Genomic DNA, 18,439 nt, shown 5'->3' on the forward strand with positions numbered 1-18,439 from the left:
TATATTTATATTTATATTTATATTTATATTTATATTTATATTTATATTTATATTTATATTTATATTTATATTTATGTTTATATTTATATTTATATTTTGAACAATTTTGAAGAAACTGAATGGTAAAGGTACTTAAGACAAATCCAAAAATTTGTTAATGTCAAATACCAAATTAATTAAAAAACTCATATGATCAAATTTTTCAAATTCTACAAAGCGTATTGTGTTTTGCTCAAACCAAATTGCAATAAGCAAAAAGGAGCTTATTTTAATTTTTTAAAATCTGATGTTAATAGATCAACACTTCTAGGGGCAATGTAATTATCAATAGAAATCATCAATAGAAATCTTTCCGAAATCTTTAAAACACATGATAATTCTTCTATGCATTCTTTACTCCCTGCATTTTGTATCATTCATATAGTTTCGATTATACCTTATGTCTCAATAGTATTTTGACAATTTCAATTCCATTATCGAATCGTGTATCACCACCTGAAGGTACAAGATAAATTATTTTCTATTAGAAAAAACATCAACTAAAATATATGTATATCATATTTGACGTTCGAGCCAAAGTTTATAAATGTGCTGCCCGAAATACGAGAATAAAGATCCATTTGGTATTAAAAAATTTACCATGTAAGACCGGCCTTACTAAAAAGTTTCTTTCACTTTTACTATTATCACGTGATATTTTCTTAGATACATAACGCCTTAAACGGAAGGGCATTTTCAAAAAACGGAGAAAGTATGTTTAGCTAGTATATATCATTTTTACCTGTAATAAACCCCTTCTTAGCCTCATACAACACTAAATCTAGCTAGCATAAGACTACAAACTCATCTAGCATAAGACTAGCTATTTACCTAGCATAAAACTACTAACTTAAAGGTAGCAAAAAATTAGATAGCTGCAATCTCAGACAGTGTGAATGGGATTTAAAAAACTTATGACCTCCTCCCCCAGCCCCACGAACAGTGCCGCGCCTCCCAACACTGCCTTGATGGTGGGGAGGGAGGCAGGAACTGTGACAGAATCAGTTCGTGTTGCAAAAGACCAAAATTCCAATTTACACTCTCCAAGATTGTAACTAGCTACATGCTGGCATAAAAAAATTCTTTTGGACAGATTTTCTCTTCACAGTGACTGAGATAATTCTACCTTGAATAGGAATGTGCCATTACATAGCTTGTTCTAGGTTGTTCTAACTCCGGCAATTTTAGACCAAAAACCCAGAGCAAAAGTCAGCAAAATAAAGGACATATTCTACAGATAGTACTTTTTGCTCCAACTCATAATCATAGATTATATAGGTAGAGGTTGACGTGGTCATGTGTAATTATCGCTCAGCCCCAAATGGCACTTTAACAATGAATGCCACGGAGGGTAATGGAGAACCATATTTTTCTGGATGATAGTAACTATAATTTTTTTAGAAAAGGGTATTATGCTTATGCGGATGTAAATAATGACGCCATTATTATTTTTTCGGGGTTTCCCCGCATTCTTCTTTTTTTGTTTTACAATTTTTCTAGAGAGTATAGTTGAGAAAGATAACGAGTAGAGTACACGAGGTACTTGATTTTGATATTTTATGAATCTTTAAATGGCGCCCGATGAGGGACTTTTGATATTATTTTTGGATATTTACTTGAATTGGTGGACTTGTGATGTTGTGTGGATATTATTTGCTCGAATTGGTGGATTTATGTTATGAACTTTAACTTAGCTTAGACAGTGTTTGTTATTCTGAAATCGTCTTATTGTGTACTGCACGTCAAATTTCAAAAACTTTCATTTTTCATGCTTCCAGTTTCATTGGTTTCATTTTTTGCATTACATTAAATTTCATTATGTCTACTGCGACTACGAGGAAGAGTGCAAGGCGAAAGGGGTTGCGGTCTATTGCGAGCACTTTGCGCGAGCGAATTGATGTCATAGTTAAGGACTTTTCGGAGGAGAAACGAGCAGAAATTATTTCTTTACAGACCACTTTAATTGACACTGTTAAACAGTTAAAGGAGTTAGATGAAGAGCTATACGGTGTTTTATCGGCTGAAGAGATCGAAACCGACGTTATGGAGGCTACAGAATTTTATCTATTAGTGAACATGAGTCTCGCGACTATTACTACCGCTACCGGACCACATGTTTCAGCCACAGAATCGACACGGTCTGTTGAAAAGAAATCGATGAGACTACCCAAAATAGAACTGAGCAAATTTAATGGGAACTCTTTGAATTGGCCCTCGTTTTGGGACCAGTTTAATTCAGCCATTAATGACAATGACAGTTTGAATGCAATTGATAAATTTAATTATTTGAAGAGATACGTCGAAGGAACCGCTTTATCAACTATTTCTGGGTTAGAATTGACGAACAGTAACTACGAAAATGCTATAGAGTTGCTTAGAAACCGTTTTGGCAACGAACAGGTGCTCATTAACGCGCACATGGAAGCCCTGTTGAAGATTGAGTCAGTACGCTCAATGGATAACACCCAACAATTGAGAAAACTTTATAATGATGTTGAGAACTGTATTCGAAATTTGAAAAATTTGAAGTATAATAGCGAAATGCTGAGTTTATTGATTCCGGTTCTGAACGAAAGAATTCCCAACGAATTACGAATGATTATTTCTAGAAACTTTGGAGAGGAGAAGTGGTCCGTTGAAAAGATGCTGTTTTTTATCAATAACGAACTGCAAGCTCGAGAGAGGTGCACTGTAACCGCGAAAGGCAAGGGACAAACTCCCAGTGAAAATTACAAGAGAGGAGGAATTTCTACCGCAGACTGCTTATTGACTTTGGACAGAAAAAAATGTGTTTTCTGTCACGATTCTCACTCTCCGTCGAGGTGTTCAAAAGTTACCAACGTACAAACACGTTCGCAAATTATGAAAAAGGAAGGGCGTTGCTTTTTTTGCTTGCAGCATGGACACATTTCAAAGAACTGTTGTTCAAATTACATATGCAATAGATGTGGAAGACGTCACCACATCTCTTTGTGTATGAAAGAAAAACGTGCCGAAAGAAAAGATAAAGACAACAATGGCTCGGAGGAAAACCCTTCTAACGAAACCAACGCGAATCACATCAGCCAAGAAAACAAAGGAATTCTTTTGCAGACGGCTAAAGCTTTTGTTTCGAAAGAAAGGGAGAGCAGGAACATACAAACGAGATTCATGTTTGATTCAGGTAGCCAGAGAACATATGTCACAAATGAACTGAAAGAAAAACTGAATTTAGAAACAATTCGAAAGGAGAAATTAATTATTAACACTTTTGGCCATAGCAACAGCCAATCGAGAGAGCTACCCGTTGTTAAGTTGTATGTAAAAACCGCTGACCGCTCATCTACCGTACCCATCGAAGCCATTGCCGTACCAAACATTTGCGCTCCTCTCTCAAATCAGAATGCGAAATATTACGCTGATAATTACGAACACTTGAAGCGGTTGAAATTAGCAGATTTTTCAAATGGTGAAACGAGACTGAATGTTCACGTTCTGATTGGTTTAGACCATTATTATTCATTCGTTACCGGCGAAGTTGTTCGAGATCCGAGAGGCGGTCCTATCGCTATCAATTCCAAACTTGGCTGGATTTTGTCCGGAGGTGAACAGTCGAAAGCGAACGAATCAAGCTGCATGGAAGTCCACGCCTGCCGTGTTGATACCGAAAACACAATTCTTCGTGACGAGTTGAACAAGTTTTGGCAAATTGAGTCGATCGGTGACGGAGAAAACGAAAACGTATTATCTTCTTTTAAACAAACTCTTGAATTCAACGGTGAACGCTACGTGACCGAATTACCATTTCGTCCTGATCATGATAAACTTTCCGATAATTTTGCAGTTTCGAAACAACGCTTAGATTCTCTTGTTAACAAACGATTACGAAATGAACCTGATTTAGCTGTGCAATACAACGACGTTTTTGCAGACTACGAATCGAAACAGATTATAGAAAAAGTTCCAGAAAGTGAGATAGCTTGCGAAAATGCTCACTACCTTCCGCATCATCCGGTTGTACGCCAAGATAAAAGTACAACGAAAGTTCGTCCTGTTTTTGATGGATCTTGTGCCATTCACAAACCATCCCTCAATGACATTTTGTACTCTGGTCCTAATTTACTTGCTAAGGTGTTTGACATTCTGCTGAGATTCCGTACGAACTACGTCGCTTTAGTTGCTGATATTCAACAAGCCTTCTTAAATATTGAAATCGCTGAGAAAGACCGTAATAATCTTCTTTTTTTGTGGAAAGAAAACCCTACCGAGAACGATTCAAAGCTCATTATCTATCGATTTCTGCGTGTCGTGTTTGGGTTAACGTGCAGTCCGTTTTTACTCAATGGGACAATCCAACACCACTTGGAGACTTACGAAATTATCTGCCCCGAAATTACTGATGTTTTGAAGGATGACTTGTACGTCGATGACCTAACAACCGGTACCGATACCGTAACTGAAGGCAAGAAACTTTACGAAATTAGTAAACAAATCATGAAAGAAGGAGGGTTCAATTTGCGAAAATGGGCTACTAATAACAATGAATTACAAACTTTTATCGATAAAATTGAGAACGTGAATTCTGAACCGAATAGCGACAAAACTGTTAACCCCAAAGTATTAGGGATCGAGTGGGACATCGACAGAGATATTCTAGTGTACCGATTTGACGAGTTATTGAAACGAGCGAAAGAACTGTTTCCGACAAAAAGAAACATTTTACGTATATCTGCTTCATTTTATGACCCGTTGGGCCTGATCGCACCAATCACCACCAAAGTAAAGGTTCTTTTCCAGAAATGTTGTCAACACAAGTCCGACTGGGATGATCCACTGCAAGGGGAACTGCTTAAACAATGGAGAGATATATTGAACGATTTTGCGAATTTACAAACTTTTGAGATACCACGTTATTTATTCTGTGAACCGCGTCATGAAATTCAATCAATTGAACTGCATGGATTTTGTGATAGCTCGACGATTGCCTACGCTGCTGTGATTTATGCAAAAATACGAACTAACCTCGGCGTAAGTGTTTCGCTAGTGACTGCTAAAACGAAAGTTGCGCCCCTAAAGCCGCATTCTGTTCCACGTTTAGAATTGCTAGGATGTGCTCTCTTAGCAAAGTTGATGAGCCATGTGCTTAATGCGATCAATGGTAGATTGAAAGTTGATCGTTTTTTCGGTTGGTCAGATTCGGAAGTTGCCCTTTGTTGGCTAAAAGGCAAATTGAAGCAGTGGAAGCCATGGGTAGAAAACAGAGTTGTTTATGTTCGATCAGTCATTCCATCGGAATCATGGTTTCACGTTTCCACCATTCATAACCCCAGTGATATACCTACCAGACCAGACAAAATTGGTGACTTCAATTCAAATTTGTGGTTAAACGGTCCTGAATTTCTGTCTGATTTCAGCTTTGTTCCACCTGAGTTTCATGTCAACAAACATTCATTCGATGTTTTGTCAGAAGAGAAGAAAAGTCATGTCACTACTAACATTAGTCATTCCACTCATCATTGTCATTCGCAGTTACATGATATTATAGACGAGACTAAGTTTAGCTCACTGAAAAAGCTTATAACTACCATTGGATATGTTTACAGATTTGCGAATAAATTGTTAAATCGAATTCGAAAAAGAGACTTATCAGTATGCAACGATCGTGAACTGTCGACTCAAAAATACAAAAGTGCATTTGATATTTTGATTACAAACAATCAACGAAAACTTCGAAACAACCAAAACTACTTCAACAAACTTTCGTCCGCCCTGAAGTTGTTTGAAGATGAGAAAGGAGATTTACGTGTTAAAGGACGTTTTGGTGAGAATAAAAAGCTTTCATATGACGAAAGGTATCCGTTGATTCTTTCGAGTGATTCACATTTTACAAAACTTCTGGTTGAAGATGCCCACGAAAAAACATTTCATCAAGGCGTAGAAGCGATACTCAACATGTTACGAATGAAGTTTTGGATTCCGAAAGGTAGACGCACAATCAAATCCATTTTACGACAGTGCATTGTTTGTCGACGATACCAAGGCAAACCTATTAAATCACCACCGACTCCAGATCTACCAGAATACAGGTATTGCGCATCGAGAGCTTTTGAACACGTTGGGTTCGATCATGCTGGTCCACTCTACATTCGTACCGAGAACCGAAACACGAAAAAGGTATACGTATTAATACTTACATGTGCTACTACTAGAGCTGTGCACTTTGAGCTTTCACCCGATTTAAAGGCGCCAGCGTTCATTAGAGCTTTCAAAAGATTTCAATCCAGAAGAGGAACGCCTGCTACGGTTGTGCATGATAACTTTAAAACGTTTAAATCTAACCATGTAAAAAGATTTATGAGACATGAGTCTATTGAAACTAACCCGATTCTCCCCAAGAGTCCTTGGTGGGGAGGATTTTATGAAAGGATCGTCAGATCAATGAAAACCGCCTTGCGTAAGACCATTGGGAAGGCACTATTGACTTTCGAAGAGCTCGAGACAGTTCTGTGCCAAGTTGAAGCATCGATTAACTCAAGACCACTTACATATCCGAGTGAGGACGATCTTGGACAGACTATCACACCTTTGCATTTGATTTACGGCTCGAACATTGTTGGTGCTGAATGTGTCCCAATGAATGATACCGACCAGTGCTCGAAACGATTACTTTATGTACAACGAGTGCTTGACGATCAGTGGCGACGATTTTATCAAACGTATTTGAACGAATTACGGCAACATCACTTCTACAGAAAGGATGGCAGAGAAACACCTGATTTAAAGTTGAACGACGTCGTGGTGGTGAAAGATGATAACCAACTGCCAAGAAGTAGATGGCCATTGGGTAAAGTTACGGAACTGATCTATGGAAAGGACGGATTTATTCGTGGTGCGAAGATTCGGGTTAACACCAAGAAAGGACTTGTTTCTACGATAACGCGTCCTATTCAAAAACTGATTCCACTTGAAATAGCAAATGAGACTGAAAACAAAGTTGAAAAAGTTGAAAAAAGTGAACTTGAAAAACCCGCTGAAGACACTCTCAATGAAGATGAGCAACAACGAAGGCCGACGAGAAAGGCTGCGGTTGAAGGACAGTTGATGCGTAAACTCCGCGAAGAGTATTTATAGTTTTTTTTTGACATATATATATATTTAGGATTTCTTTATGTTTAGTCATACCGTGTTGACATCGGACATGTCAACGGGGGGAGTATGTAAATAATGACGCCATTATTATTTTTTCGGGGTTTCCCCGCATTCTTATTTTTTTGTTGTACAATTTTTCTAGAGAGTATAGTTGAGAAAGATAACGAGTAGAGTACACGAGGTACTTGATTTTGATATTTTATGAATCTTTAAAGCGGATGTGTGATGTGCGGTTGTGCGACACGGTTAGAAATTGTGTTTTTGTTTTAGTTAAATTTGCAGAAGTTGTTTTTTAAAAAATATATTACACCCGAAACACCTTAATGTTGTGTGCACTTCACTCGATTTACGAAATATAATGTATACCTGCATTAAAGTGCTTCACCTTTACCTTCAAATTGTGTGACACAATATACAGTCCTTATTAATCGTTCAACTGGGCGTTCTACACCGGTAACAAAGTTGCTTGTAGCCTAATCCAACATTTCTCAAAAGATTAGTTAACTAAGCCGTGTGGTCTAAATGTAATATATATGTATATAATATTCATCTGTAAAGTTTTGTATAGATATTCATGTCCTGCTGGTCTAATGGCTATGAAACTCATGAAAATGAGAGATCTAGTTTCAAATCCTATGCAGGGCTAGGAGAAACATATTTATCTTGCACCTACAACATCCAAGTAATCATGACTTTGTGACATAGCTATATTGAGGATAATAGGTAATCTTTGAGTTGTAGAGGGAAGAGTTGCATATATTCTCCACTTTCCTTTATATAGCACTAAAATGCCATGTTTTTGTAATAGATCTGTCAGTTGTGGTAAAAAGGTTTGATGTTGATGAACCTGGTAGCTACAAGAAACCAAAAAAGGCGTGTTTTTAATGAAAAATCTTATCTTTCTCATTAACCTCTCTGATCATTTCTGTACCTTGACTTTTAATGTTATTAGAGTTATTAAAAACCAATATTGCCAAATTCATGAAACCAAATCGACTTTTAATCCTAAATTTATCAAAAAGTGATAGTTTTTTTAGCATTATGACTAATTGCTTAAGCTTTTGTATTGGCACATAATTTTGTTAAGATGATCCACTGTATATAAATTAGACCTTATATAAATTTAATATCTTGAGAATACGTAAGAGAGACTTCCTATTAGGATGTGTGCCCCTGCCTTGTCGTTTTACTTGCCTTGCCATTATATACCGTGCCTTTGCTTACTCTTTTCATTTTTTTTCTAGTTCCTGCCATGCCCTTGCCTGCCATGCCTTGCCTACCCTACCTTGGTGATTTCACCTTCCTATTTCCTTGCCTGCCTTTGCCGTGCATTCTCCTTCCTGTGCTTAATGCTTTTGCCTTGGCAACCTCTCGCAACCCTTTCTATATTGATAACTTTATTCGAATAATGTGTTCTGTAACAAATATAAACCCATATTTGATTTTCACTAGGATAACCACTCAATTACTCTAATCAGAAATTGTAATTGCCGGAAATCGTAAACTCAAAATCACAAAATCTGAACTAAAACAATTATTCGTTTTTGCAACGTCATCCTCGAATTTTTTGTTCAATAATGAAATGTATGAACAGGTCGATGGTGTTGCCATGGGCTCGCCGCTGGCACCTATTTTAGCGAATCTTTTCATGGGCGTTAAAGAAAAGGAATGGATAAAAAATTACTCGGGTTGTGGCCCAACATACTACCGTAGATATGTGGATGACATCTTTGCTTTATTTAACGATGAAAGTGAAGCGTTGGCCTTTTTTGAATACTTGAATCAGAGACACCCTAATATAAAATTTACCTTAGAAAAACAAGTTGATGGTAAACTTCCTTTTCTTGACATTTTAATTGAGAACACCAGTGACAAATTTTATACTTCTGTGTTCCATGAGTCAACCTATACTGGCCTTTTTAACTAATTATTTTAGTTTGACTCCCAAAATCTATAAAATAGGTCTCATTAAAACACTTTGACATTAATATTAAGGCTCTGACTGAAATTTTGAGAAAAAACTTTTTTTCTACAAAACTGGTAAACCGCCATATTTCAAAGTACCTTGATAAGAATTTTTCTACAGCTGTCAGTACAGAGACAACTAATGTATTAGAAAAGAGGTATTTTAAATTGCCTTTTATTGGCAAGTACTCTAATACTGCCAAAGAAAAAGTCAATCAACTTGTCAATAAGATGTGTAAAGAAATCAATGTGTGCCTCGTTTTTAAGTCGTGTAAAATTAAAGATTATTTTTCTTGCAAGGACAGAGTTCCTGAATCTTTTAAATCTAGACTTGTGTATAAATTTGTTTGTGCTAGTTGTAATGCTAGCTATGTGGGTGAAACCACCAGGCACATTTCTAGTAGAGTTAAAGAACATTTGAAAACTGATAAAAACTCACAAATATTTAAGCATATGCAGTCAAATCTTAACTGTAAATTACTATGTAACGAAAATTGTTTTTCTATTTTAGATTATGCAGACACTGATTGGCAGAGGAAACTCAAAGAGGGTATGCATATTTCTTGGTTGAAACCAGACCTCAATAAACAAGTTAAGCATTGCATCATCAATTTATCCGTTTAATTTTATGTTTTGTATTAGCCGCTTGCTCAATATCGTTTTTGTTACTTAGATATTGATTTAGCATGTGTAAATTCATTTAATAAATTAAAAAATTGTACTTTTGGGAAATATTTAATTGTCTTAAACAAATTGTGTATATAAATTTTATTTAACTAACTTTTATTAGTTTATCTAATATTATTTTGTCAATATGGATTAGCTTGTGTATAATTCATATAAAATTGTACTTTTGGGAAATATTTAAATAACTTTCGAAAAAATTTTTGTATAAAGAATGTATGTATCAACTTTTGTATAATATTCTGAAGATAACTTTGGTAAAGTCGAAACATGTTAAAAATAAAACGTGTCGTAATTTTTATGAAAATACTTTGCAATCTTGTGTTGCTACGAAGTTTTGGAAATCAGAAAACGCATTGAAAAATAATTGCCATGACAAAAACTTTCGCATTGATTAATTTTTCCAAAACGACAATATGGAAATTTTCATTTCTTTTGATTAAAGTTACTAAGTTTCCACTGCACCAAACAATTCGATTTTTTATTAAATGTTGTACTAAACATGGGATTGTACATATAACAAGGAAGTCACTTTTCAAAGTTAAATAAACTCAATCATGTAACACTGATTGTTATCAATGTTAAATTGTCACTAACTCAATTTGATAAAACAAGAAGCTTATGCTTGCCATGTAGTACGACTAATATAATTCTACTAACATAATTCTACAAAATCAAATCCTTGCATACAATCAAATTCTTATGGCAGGTACCAAATTGACAGATGTTATCTTCATAATATATATAGCACCAAAATTGTTTTTAATAAATGTAGTTAGCTACCTATACATCGCTATTTCAGTTCAAGTGGAAGATGATATAAATTTTGTGTCCTCTTAATATATAGGTTTATCGTTCATCATAGCTTTAGCTTCTGCATATAGTCATAATATCAAAAACTAAACCGTTTACGCAGAAAAATTTAGACGGTTATGATTCATGCTCTTTGAATTCCATCATCTTAGACCACAGAACTAAAAACTTACAGTGCATAATTTTAGCGGTTCTGATAAAACATTCGGCAAATTAAAGTTTAGCAAAAATCAGGATAACAGCATGAAACTAATGTATGATGCGTTTTTTTTAACCCACCCGACGAAGATCAGCCTAAGAACGCGCCATTATAGTTACATTATACAGTTACCGAGTACCTCAATTTACATGTTTTTCACAGACGCCGAGAAACCTTGAGTTACAGAATATCAATTTTGACAAATGTTACATCTGAAAAAAACCATTACAATCTAATTCTATGGTTGCGATAAGTTATATAACGTCTAAATAAAACATATCGGATTTTGGATCAAATACTTTATCTGCTCCTTAGAAATTCAGGGTGTGCTTTAAAGTGTGGTGTTGGTATATTTAATTTACATTTAAGCAGTGAAACAGGTCTGAATAAAAGTTGCCATAAATCCACACTTAATATTAATAAATATTCATAATTTCTGTCACACTACCACTACTAATACCCTCTATATACTTTTATCCACTACAATTCTTTCAATATGGAAGTTAAAAAAATTATAATACCAACATTTGTTAATTACTAAGGTCAGAACAGCTAGTAAACAACTTGGCGTAACTTTGTGAGACTAACCTCGTTTTCATGCAATGTTTTGATTTTCGCCACTACGGCTGATCATGAAAAGGCGATATTAAAAAAGGCTTATTACGAAATAAATAATCTTAAGAATGCAAATATTTAAATAATATACTGCACAGTACAAAAAGAAAGTAAATATAGCACAAATATATAATACTAGCCGGAAAACCCGGCGTCGAAACGCCGTGGTAAGTCACAAGTCAAGGTGTGACCCGCCGTTGAACACTATGTGAAGCGCTAAATAAGAGGGGTAAACTGTGCCACACAGTCAGGTGGAGTGCTTTAGTACAGGTATGCAGTATGTCGTTAATCGAGTAAAGCGCACACAACACTATAGTGTTTCGGCTGTAGTGTATTTTTGAAAATATAATTCTACTGCAACTTTAGCCAAAATAAAAACACAATTTACAACCATTTGTTACCCCGTCATAGGAAAAACAATTGGTCAATTTTATTTTATTTTGCGAAATAAGTTTCAGTAAAGGTTAACAAATTAATTGTGACACTGGACTGATCGCTTAGTACAGGTAAACCGTGCGGCTCATGCGCTTAGGCTTAAGACCCTATTCAAAAAAACTATTGCAGCTTTGGTTTACAAAACACAGGATACACTCTGTTGAAACATCGGGTTAAGCCACAAGTGGCTGTTACCCAGCATTAAACACCAGATTGAGTGATTAATAAGAACCGTCAACTGTGCCACAAATTCGGGAGGTAACGCGCCTTAGTACAGCCATATAGTGTATAGAAAATCAAGTGAAGTGCACACAACTTTATGGTGTTTCCGGTGTAATATACTATTCAAAAAATAACTTTCGACAACTTAGATTACAATTCATTGTTACCTCGTCATAGTGAAAGCAACTGGCCAATCTTCTTTATTTTTCAGGGAATGTTTCCGGGGAAAAGTTCAAAAAAATGTTAAGCTGAGCGCTTAGTATAGGTAAACAATGTGTACTTTTTTCTGTAAAAAACGTTATCACAACTTCGGTTAAACAGAAACACAGGAAACAGCCCGTAGTTAACACCGGACTAAGCGCTAAGTACAGGTAGAATGTGTCGCACATGAGTATAGGCGTAACACCACTTTTAAAAAACTTTATCACGACTTCAGTTTAAAAAAAATCAGGAAACTGCCTGAAATTATCAAGTTCAGTTAAAAAAATATATACTCAGCAATTTTATTTTTCAGCATAAGCTTTCATAGCAGTAATAAAATTGGTAGCTGCCTTACTGCATTTAGCATAAAAATTAAGAATTGTGTTGCAGCCAAACTGCATTTAGCTACTTTCACTTTTTAGCCAGAGGTACCTAAAAGGAGCTAGCTAGGTAGACTCAACTTCAACGTAAAAATAAATAACAATATGCCAAACTAAAAAAAACTTTAAAAGAATAGAAATAAAAATAAAGATAGCTATAGCTATAGCTAGCTGCCTCAAAATTTACGTTTTTAGCTAGCTAAAATTTAAAATTGTTTTGTTTAAGATTTATACATGGCTAGAAAACGTCATGTTATACTCAACTTAACGTGTGGAAACACACAGAAACTATATAATCCTACAGGATACAGAGTACTCAGAAGAAAAAAGGATCAAAAGGAGACATACAAAAAATAACCAAAATAACCTTTGTAGGGGTAGCATGAAAATGGCTATTATAATAGAGACTAGCCGACAAAACCCGGCGTCGAACCGCCGGGGTAAGTCACAAGTGAAGGTGAGACTTGGTGTTGAACGCTCTGCTGAGCGGTTAATAAGAGCCGTAAACTGTGCCACACAATCAGGTGGAGCACTACAGTCCGAGTATACAGTATGTCGTAAATTAAGTGGAGCGCATACGCCATTATAGACTGTAGCATATTTATCAAAAACTTCCCCGTAATGATAACTGAAATAAAAACAGAGTTTACAAACCGTTGTAACTCTATCATAGCAAAAACAATCAGTCAAGATTATTTTATTTTGCGGCATAAGTCATTGCCAAAGTTAAAAACTTAATCGTTAAACTGTGCTTAGTGCTTGTTAAACGGTGTTGCACAGGCGCATAGGGATAATACACTTTCTGGCAAACTCTGTTTAAATAAAAACGTCAGAAAAAATCCATTGCTAACACAGGGCAGTTAGTCTACGTAAACAGTGTTGCACATTCGTACAGGCGTGATTACCGATAAAGTTTAAGAATTTATTTTCATAGTTGTTTGACCCCTTAGTAGAGGTAAACCATGTTATGCGCATAGGCGTAACACCCTTTTAAGAAAACAGTCTGTTGTTAATACTGGGCTAAGAGCTTAGTACTGTTAAACATAGTTGAACAGGCATATAGGCGTAATTGAATTTCCGCGCCCGAAGGCGTAGGAAATTCTTTAAAACCGTCGTTTTTTTCTTTCGGAGCATTTTTTGAGAAAAAATCGACCCTGGGATTTCACGTTGGTCCGTCACAGATGTAAACTTCGTACCCAAGCTCCTTAACTACTGGGAAGTCTAGTATTGACGCTTCAGGCCAAAATTGGTATTTGTTTTCGACAAAATTTAGCACAGTTAACAAAAAAGTATGCTGAACATAATGGTGACATAATAATTTTGATTTTTGTCACCTAAATGTCATTTTAGGCCAAAATTGGTCCAAAAATTAGAACTACTTTATTTTCAACAAAATTTGGCACAGTTAACAAAAAAAGTATGCTGAACATAATGGTGACATAATAATTTTGGTTTTTGTCACCTAAATGTCATTTTAGGCCAAAATTGGTCCAAAAATTAGAACTACTTTATTTTCAACAAAATTTGGAACAGTTAACAAATAAAGTATGCTGAACATGATGGTGACATCAAAATTTTGATTTCTTCTTACCTAAATGTCATTTCAGGCCAAAATTGGTCCAAAAATTAAAACTACTTTATTTTCAACAAAATCTGGCACTGTAAACAAATAAAGTATGCTGAACATAATGGTGACATCAAAATTTTGATTTCTTGTTACCTAAATGTCATTTTAGGCCAAAATTGGTCCAAAAATTAAAACTACTTTATTTTTGACAAATTTTGGCACAATTAACAAAAAAAGTATGGTGAACATGATGGTGACATCAAAATTTATTTTTTTTTGCCACCTTAAATGTCATTTTAGGCCAAAATTGGTCCAAAAATTAAAACTACTTCATTTTCAACAAAAATTGGCAAAATTAACAAAAAAAAGTATGCTGAACATAATGGTGACATCAAAATTTTGATTTTTGTCACCTAAATGCCATTTTAGGCCAAAATTGGTCCAAAAATTAAAACCACTTCATTTTCGACAAAAATTGACACAGTTAATAAAAAAAGTATGCTGAAAATGATGGTCACATCAAAATTTTGATTTTTTGTCAACTAATGCCGTTTAAGACCATAAACGTTTCAATCACAAGACTTTCAACCATGAATGATAGGCTGTATTTTTTGTTAGCAATTTATTTTAAAATGTGAGTTTATTATGACACGTTTCGTTTTGTTTGCGTTTGTTGTAAGATATAATGTCACTGATGGGCTTTATCTTCAGAGGTTCATGCACCAAACCCCTTCGAATGTTTGGCACAATAACACAACGAATTAGCAGGTTTTCATCAAATATTTTGGTAGCGCGCGGAAATTCTTAGAGCCCCCAGGGCTTCTTGTATCCTTTTAAAGAAAAACTTCATTGTAACTTAGGTTTAAACAAAAACACAGGGAACAGCCTTTTGTTACATGTCTAGCTAAAACAATTGCTCAGGCATTTTATTTGTAGAACAGAAAAAGATTTTAGGAAAGTAATAAAAGATGTAGCTACCTAGCTAACTGCATTTAGCATAGAACAGGTACTCTCCATGTCTCATTAATAAACTTTTGACTTTTGTTAAAGTTTTTATCACAGTACAGTCGTAGCTAAGAATTCTTTTACAGCCAACTGTATTTGGCTGTATAAGTCTCAACTCCAGGTGCAACTAAGTAAAAATCAGATTGGCGAAGATAACGCAAAAGGCAATAATATTGGCTAACACAGAAATTACATATCTACGTTAGTAGCCAGAATTCTAAAATTGGTTTTGTTTAAATTAGTATATGGCTAGAGGACGTGACAATGATAGGCAAATAAAACTAATACAAAGCTTCAGCTGGCTGAGCTAGCTAGGTAACTATAAAATAAGGTGAATAAAAATGTAAACAAACAGAAAAAATACCCGAAAAGTAGTTTTAAAAGAAACTTCAATTTTGTTAGAATACAATTAGAAGGATCGCAAAGTAAAAAATAGAGCAAACAGTTCAAAAACTTTCCATTTTCCAGCACTGAGTTGGTCAGATCTGCTTGCCGAATTTCGGACTGATAATAGGGGAACGTAAAATTGTTGCTAAGGAATATAAAGAGCTTAAGTTTCTGATTGGTCATTTATATAAACTACGCTCTTGATTGGACCAGCGGGAACCTGTCCCTGTGCCAGCTTTGGCCCGACGGGTTTCTTGTCCCTGCGCTAGCGGGCTGGTACTTTGTGCGTGGTTAACACAAGTCGCTTTTGACGCACAAACAGACATACGACGGCTATTATTAAAGAGACTAGTCGATAAGGCCCGCGGAAATATCCACTGAAGCAAAAAAGAAATAACAATGATCAGAGAGTTGAATATTTTAATGACGTCAGCAATGACCCATTGATGCACAAAGATTTTTTAGCTGTTACCTGTATTGTGTGGAGCTTAAAACGCTGATCAAATTGATATATAGGATCTCGCAATATTTAAGGAGATATAACAGTTTTGGTGACGTCATCAATGTCTCACCAATGTGCACAAAATGTTTTTTTAGAAATTTGTTCACCTGTTGCCTCCATTGTGTAGAGCTTGAAATGCTGATCAAGAGAATGTATAGGATGGTGTGCTTTTGACGGATGGTTAAAGGGATATGGGAATTCAAAGGTTTTTTGATGACGTTATTAACCCGTTTGTTCCGAAACAGGTGGTTGAGCCAGTCTTAGGAAATTAGACCTAGGTTGGTCCCAGGTAGTCCCTATTTACCCACGCAGAAGATGAAGTCAGTTAATCTTAAAATTAGCTTAAAATTTAAAGGTGCAAAACAATGGCTTTACTGATCTCAATACACTTTTCTTTAACGTCAATGTTGTTTTAACGTCAAAGTAAATTGAAGAACAACTTAGAGATGATTTTTTATAGTTTCTATTAATAAAAAATATGAAAAATATATTCGACATTGCAAAAATCACAGACAGACGAAAGCTTCGTATTATTATAAGAGACTAGTCGATAAAATGAAAATCCACTTGGGCTGGATAACAATGGAAAAGACGCGTTATTTGAATTTTGATGACATCAGCAACCCGTCAAGGAAAAAAATGTTAGAAACTTGTTGTCACGTTGCTTCCATTGGTTTATTTCGAAACGGATTCGTGGACCCAGATTTGGGAAACTTACCTAAATTGGTCTTGGTGGTCCCTGCACATGTCGCCACCTCGTTTCCAAGTTATTTGGCCTTAAAGTTTTAAGTGCATTTTAAGGGATTCTACAAGAAATTGACGTTACATTAGTGTTGACGTCGCAACATTAAATTTGTCGATTAACATTTTAGACATAATTTTTTCGGCTACATCAAAGGAAAATAAACACACCACTTTGCCTGTTACAGACAGACATACACACTCTCCGCTTTATTAAATAGACTAGCCGGGAAACCCAGCGTCGAAACTCCGGGTTAAGTCACAAGTAACCGTGCGGCCTGCTATTGAACGCTCTGTGAAGCGCTCGATAAGAACCGCAAACTGTGTCATACATTCAGGTGTTATTCTGTTCAGTTAACAAAAAAGCTAAGCAATTCTATTTTGCAGCATAAGTTCTCAAAACAGTAATAAAAGTGGTAGCTGCCTAACTGCATTTAGCATAAGAATTGTGTTGCAGCCAAACAGTGCATTTGGCTACTTTTACTTTTTTATACAAAGGTAGCTAAGGAGCTAGCTAGATAGACACAACTTCAACATAAAAATAAATAATATTGGCTAGGATAAAAAGCTGTTATACCAAACTGAATAGTATTAACTAAGGGTACCTAGCTAGTTGGCTCCAGAATAATCCTTAAAAATCTTCGTTCCTAGCCAAAAATCCTAAAAATGGTGCGTTTAAAATTTGGATATGGCTAAAAAGCGTGTCAATATATTTATCTTAACTTGTAAAAACATGCAGAAAACAAGGATTACCGAAATAAAAGGCTTCTAGAAGACAAGTAGGTCAAACAGACCTACAAACCTAACACTGACCACGACTACTTTCAAAGGCAAAATGGCCTTCGTCGTCATGTTCCTTTGTTGGCATGTCCCGGCCGCGAAAATCTTGATTGGCTTTTCAAAGAATCAGGCGTTTTAATTGGTATACTACGTGTGAGCGGTCAAAACAAAGTCAGTAAAACTGTCAGTAAACTGTCCCATTTTTTTGTATGGCTCCTGAGCGGAATCGGTGATGGAGATCACGGAGGTAATTATGATCAAAAATGGCGTATTAAAGTAATTGCATTCATTTTAATCATTTAATTTATTTTTTTAGTTAAGTTAATAAAATTGAAGTAATATTATTAAATTATTATTATTATAATCACCAATTTTAATCACCAAGCAACCCCTTTTTTTCTAAAAAAACGGTTTGTAGTTTTGACACTGGATCAAGCGATTAGTGCAGTTAAACAGAGTGAAAAAAGCGTACAGGCATAAAACCCAAAAACACTTCGGTTCATACAAAAACACAGAGAACAGCCTGTCGTTACCCCGTGCAGCTAAAACAATCGCCCAGCAATTTTGTTCGCAGAAAAGGTTTTCAGGAAAATAAAAAAGATGTAGCTACGTAACTGAATTTAGCATAAGAATTATTCATTAAGATTATTGTTGTAGCCAAATTACATTTTAATACTTTAACTTTTTAGTCAAAGATATAGCTAAGGAGCTAGCTAAATAGCCACATCCTTAACTCTATTTGGTATGGGGGGGGCATAAAGTGCCCGCGGCATTTT

General features: G+C 35.4%; 1 protein-coding gene across 1 annotated transcript; it reads left to right on the top strand.

The window, feature by feature from the left end:
* The first annotated feature begins 1,602 nt into the window (after positions 1-1,602).
* On the top strand, positions 1,603-7,260 carry LOC130628870 (uncharacterized). Its single transcript, XM_057441902.1, has one exon. It carries the CDS (start codon positions 1,858-1,860, stop codon positions 7,147-7,149), a length of 5,292 nt encoding a protein of 1,763 aa, XP_057297885.1. The 5' UTR covers positions 1,603-1,857; the 3' UTR covers positions 7,150-7,260.
* The last annotated feature ends 11,179 nt before the right edge of the window (positions 7,261-18,439 follow it).

The sequence above is a fragment of the Hydractinia symbiolongicarpus genome, chromosome 15, assembly GCF_029227915.1.
Source record: "Hydractinia symbiolongicarpus strain clone_291-10 chromosome 15, HSymV2.1, whole genome shotgun sequence".
Classification (NCBI taxonomy): domain Eukaryota; kingdom Metazoa; phylum Cnidaria; class Hydrozoa; order Anthoathecata; family Hydractiniidae; genus Hydractinia; species Hydractinia symbiolongicarpus.

Excerpts from the sequence above, each read along its gene's own strand:
- LOC130628870 (XM_057441902.1), top strand. The coding sequence starts at position 1,858 with ATGTCTACTGCGACTACGAGGAAGAGTGCAAGGCGAAAGGGGTTGCGG.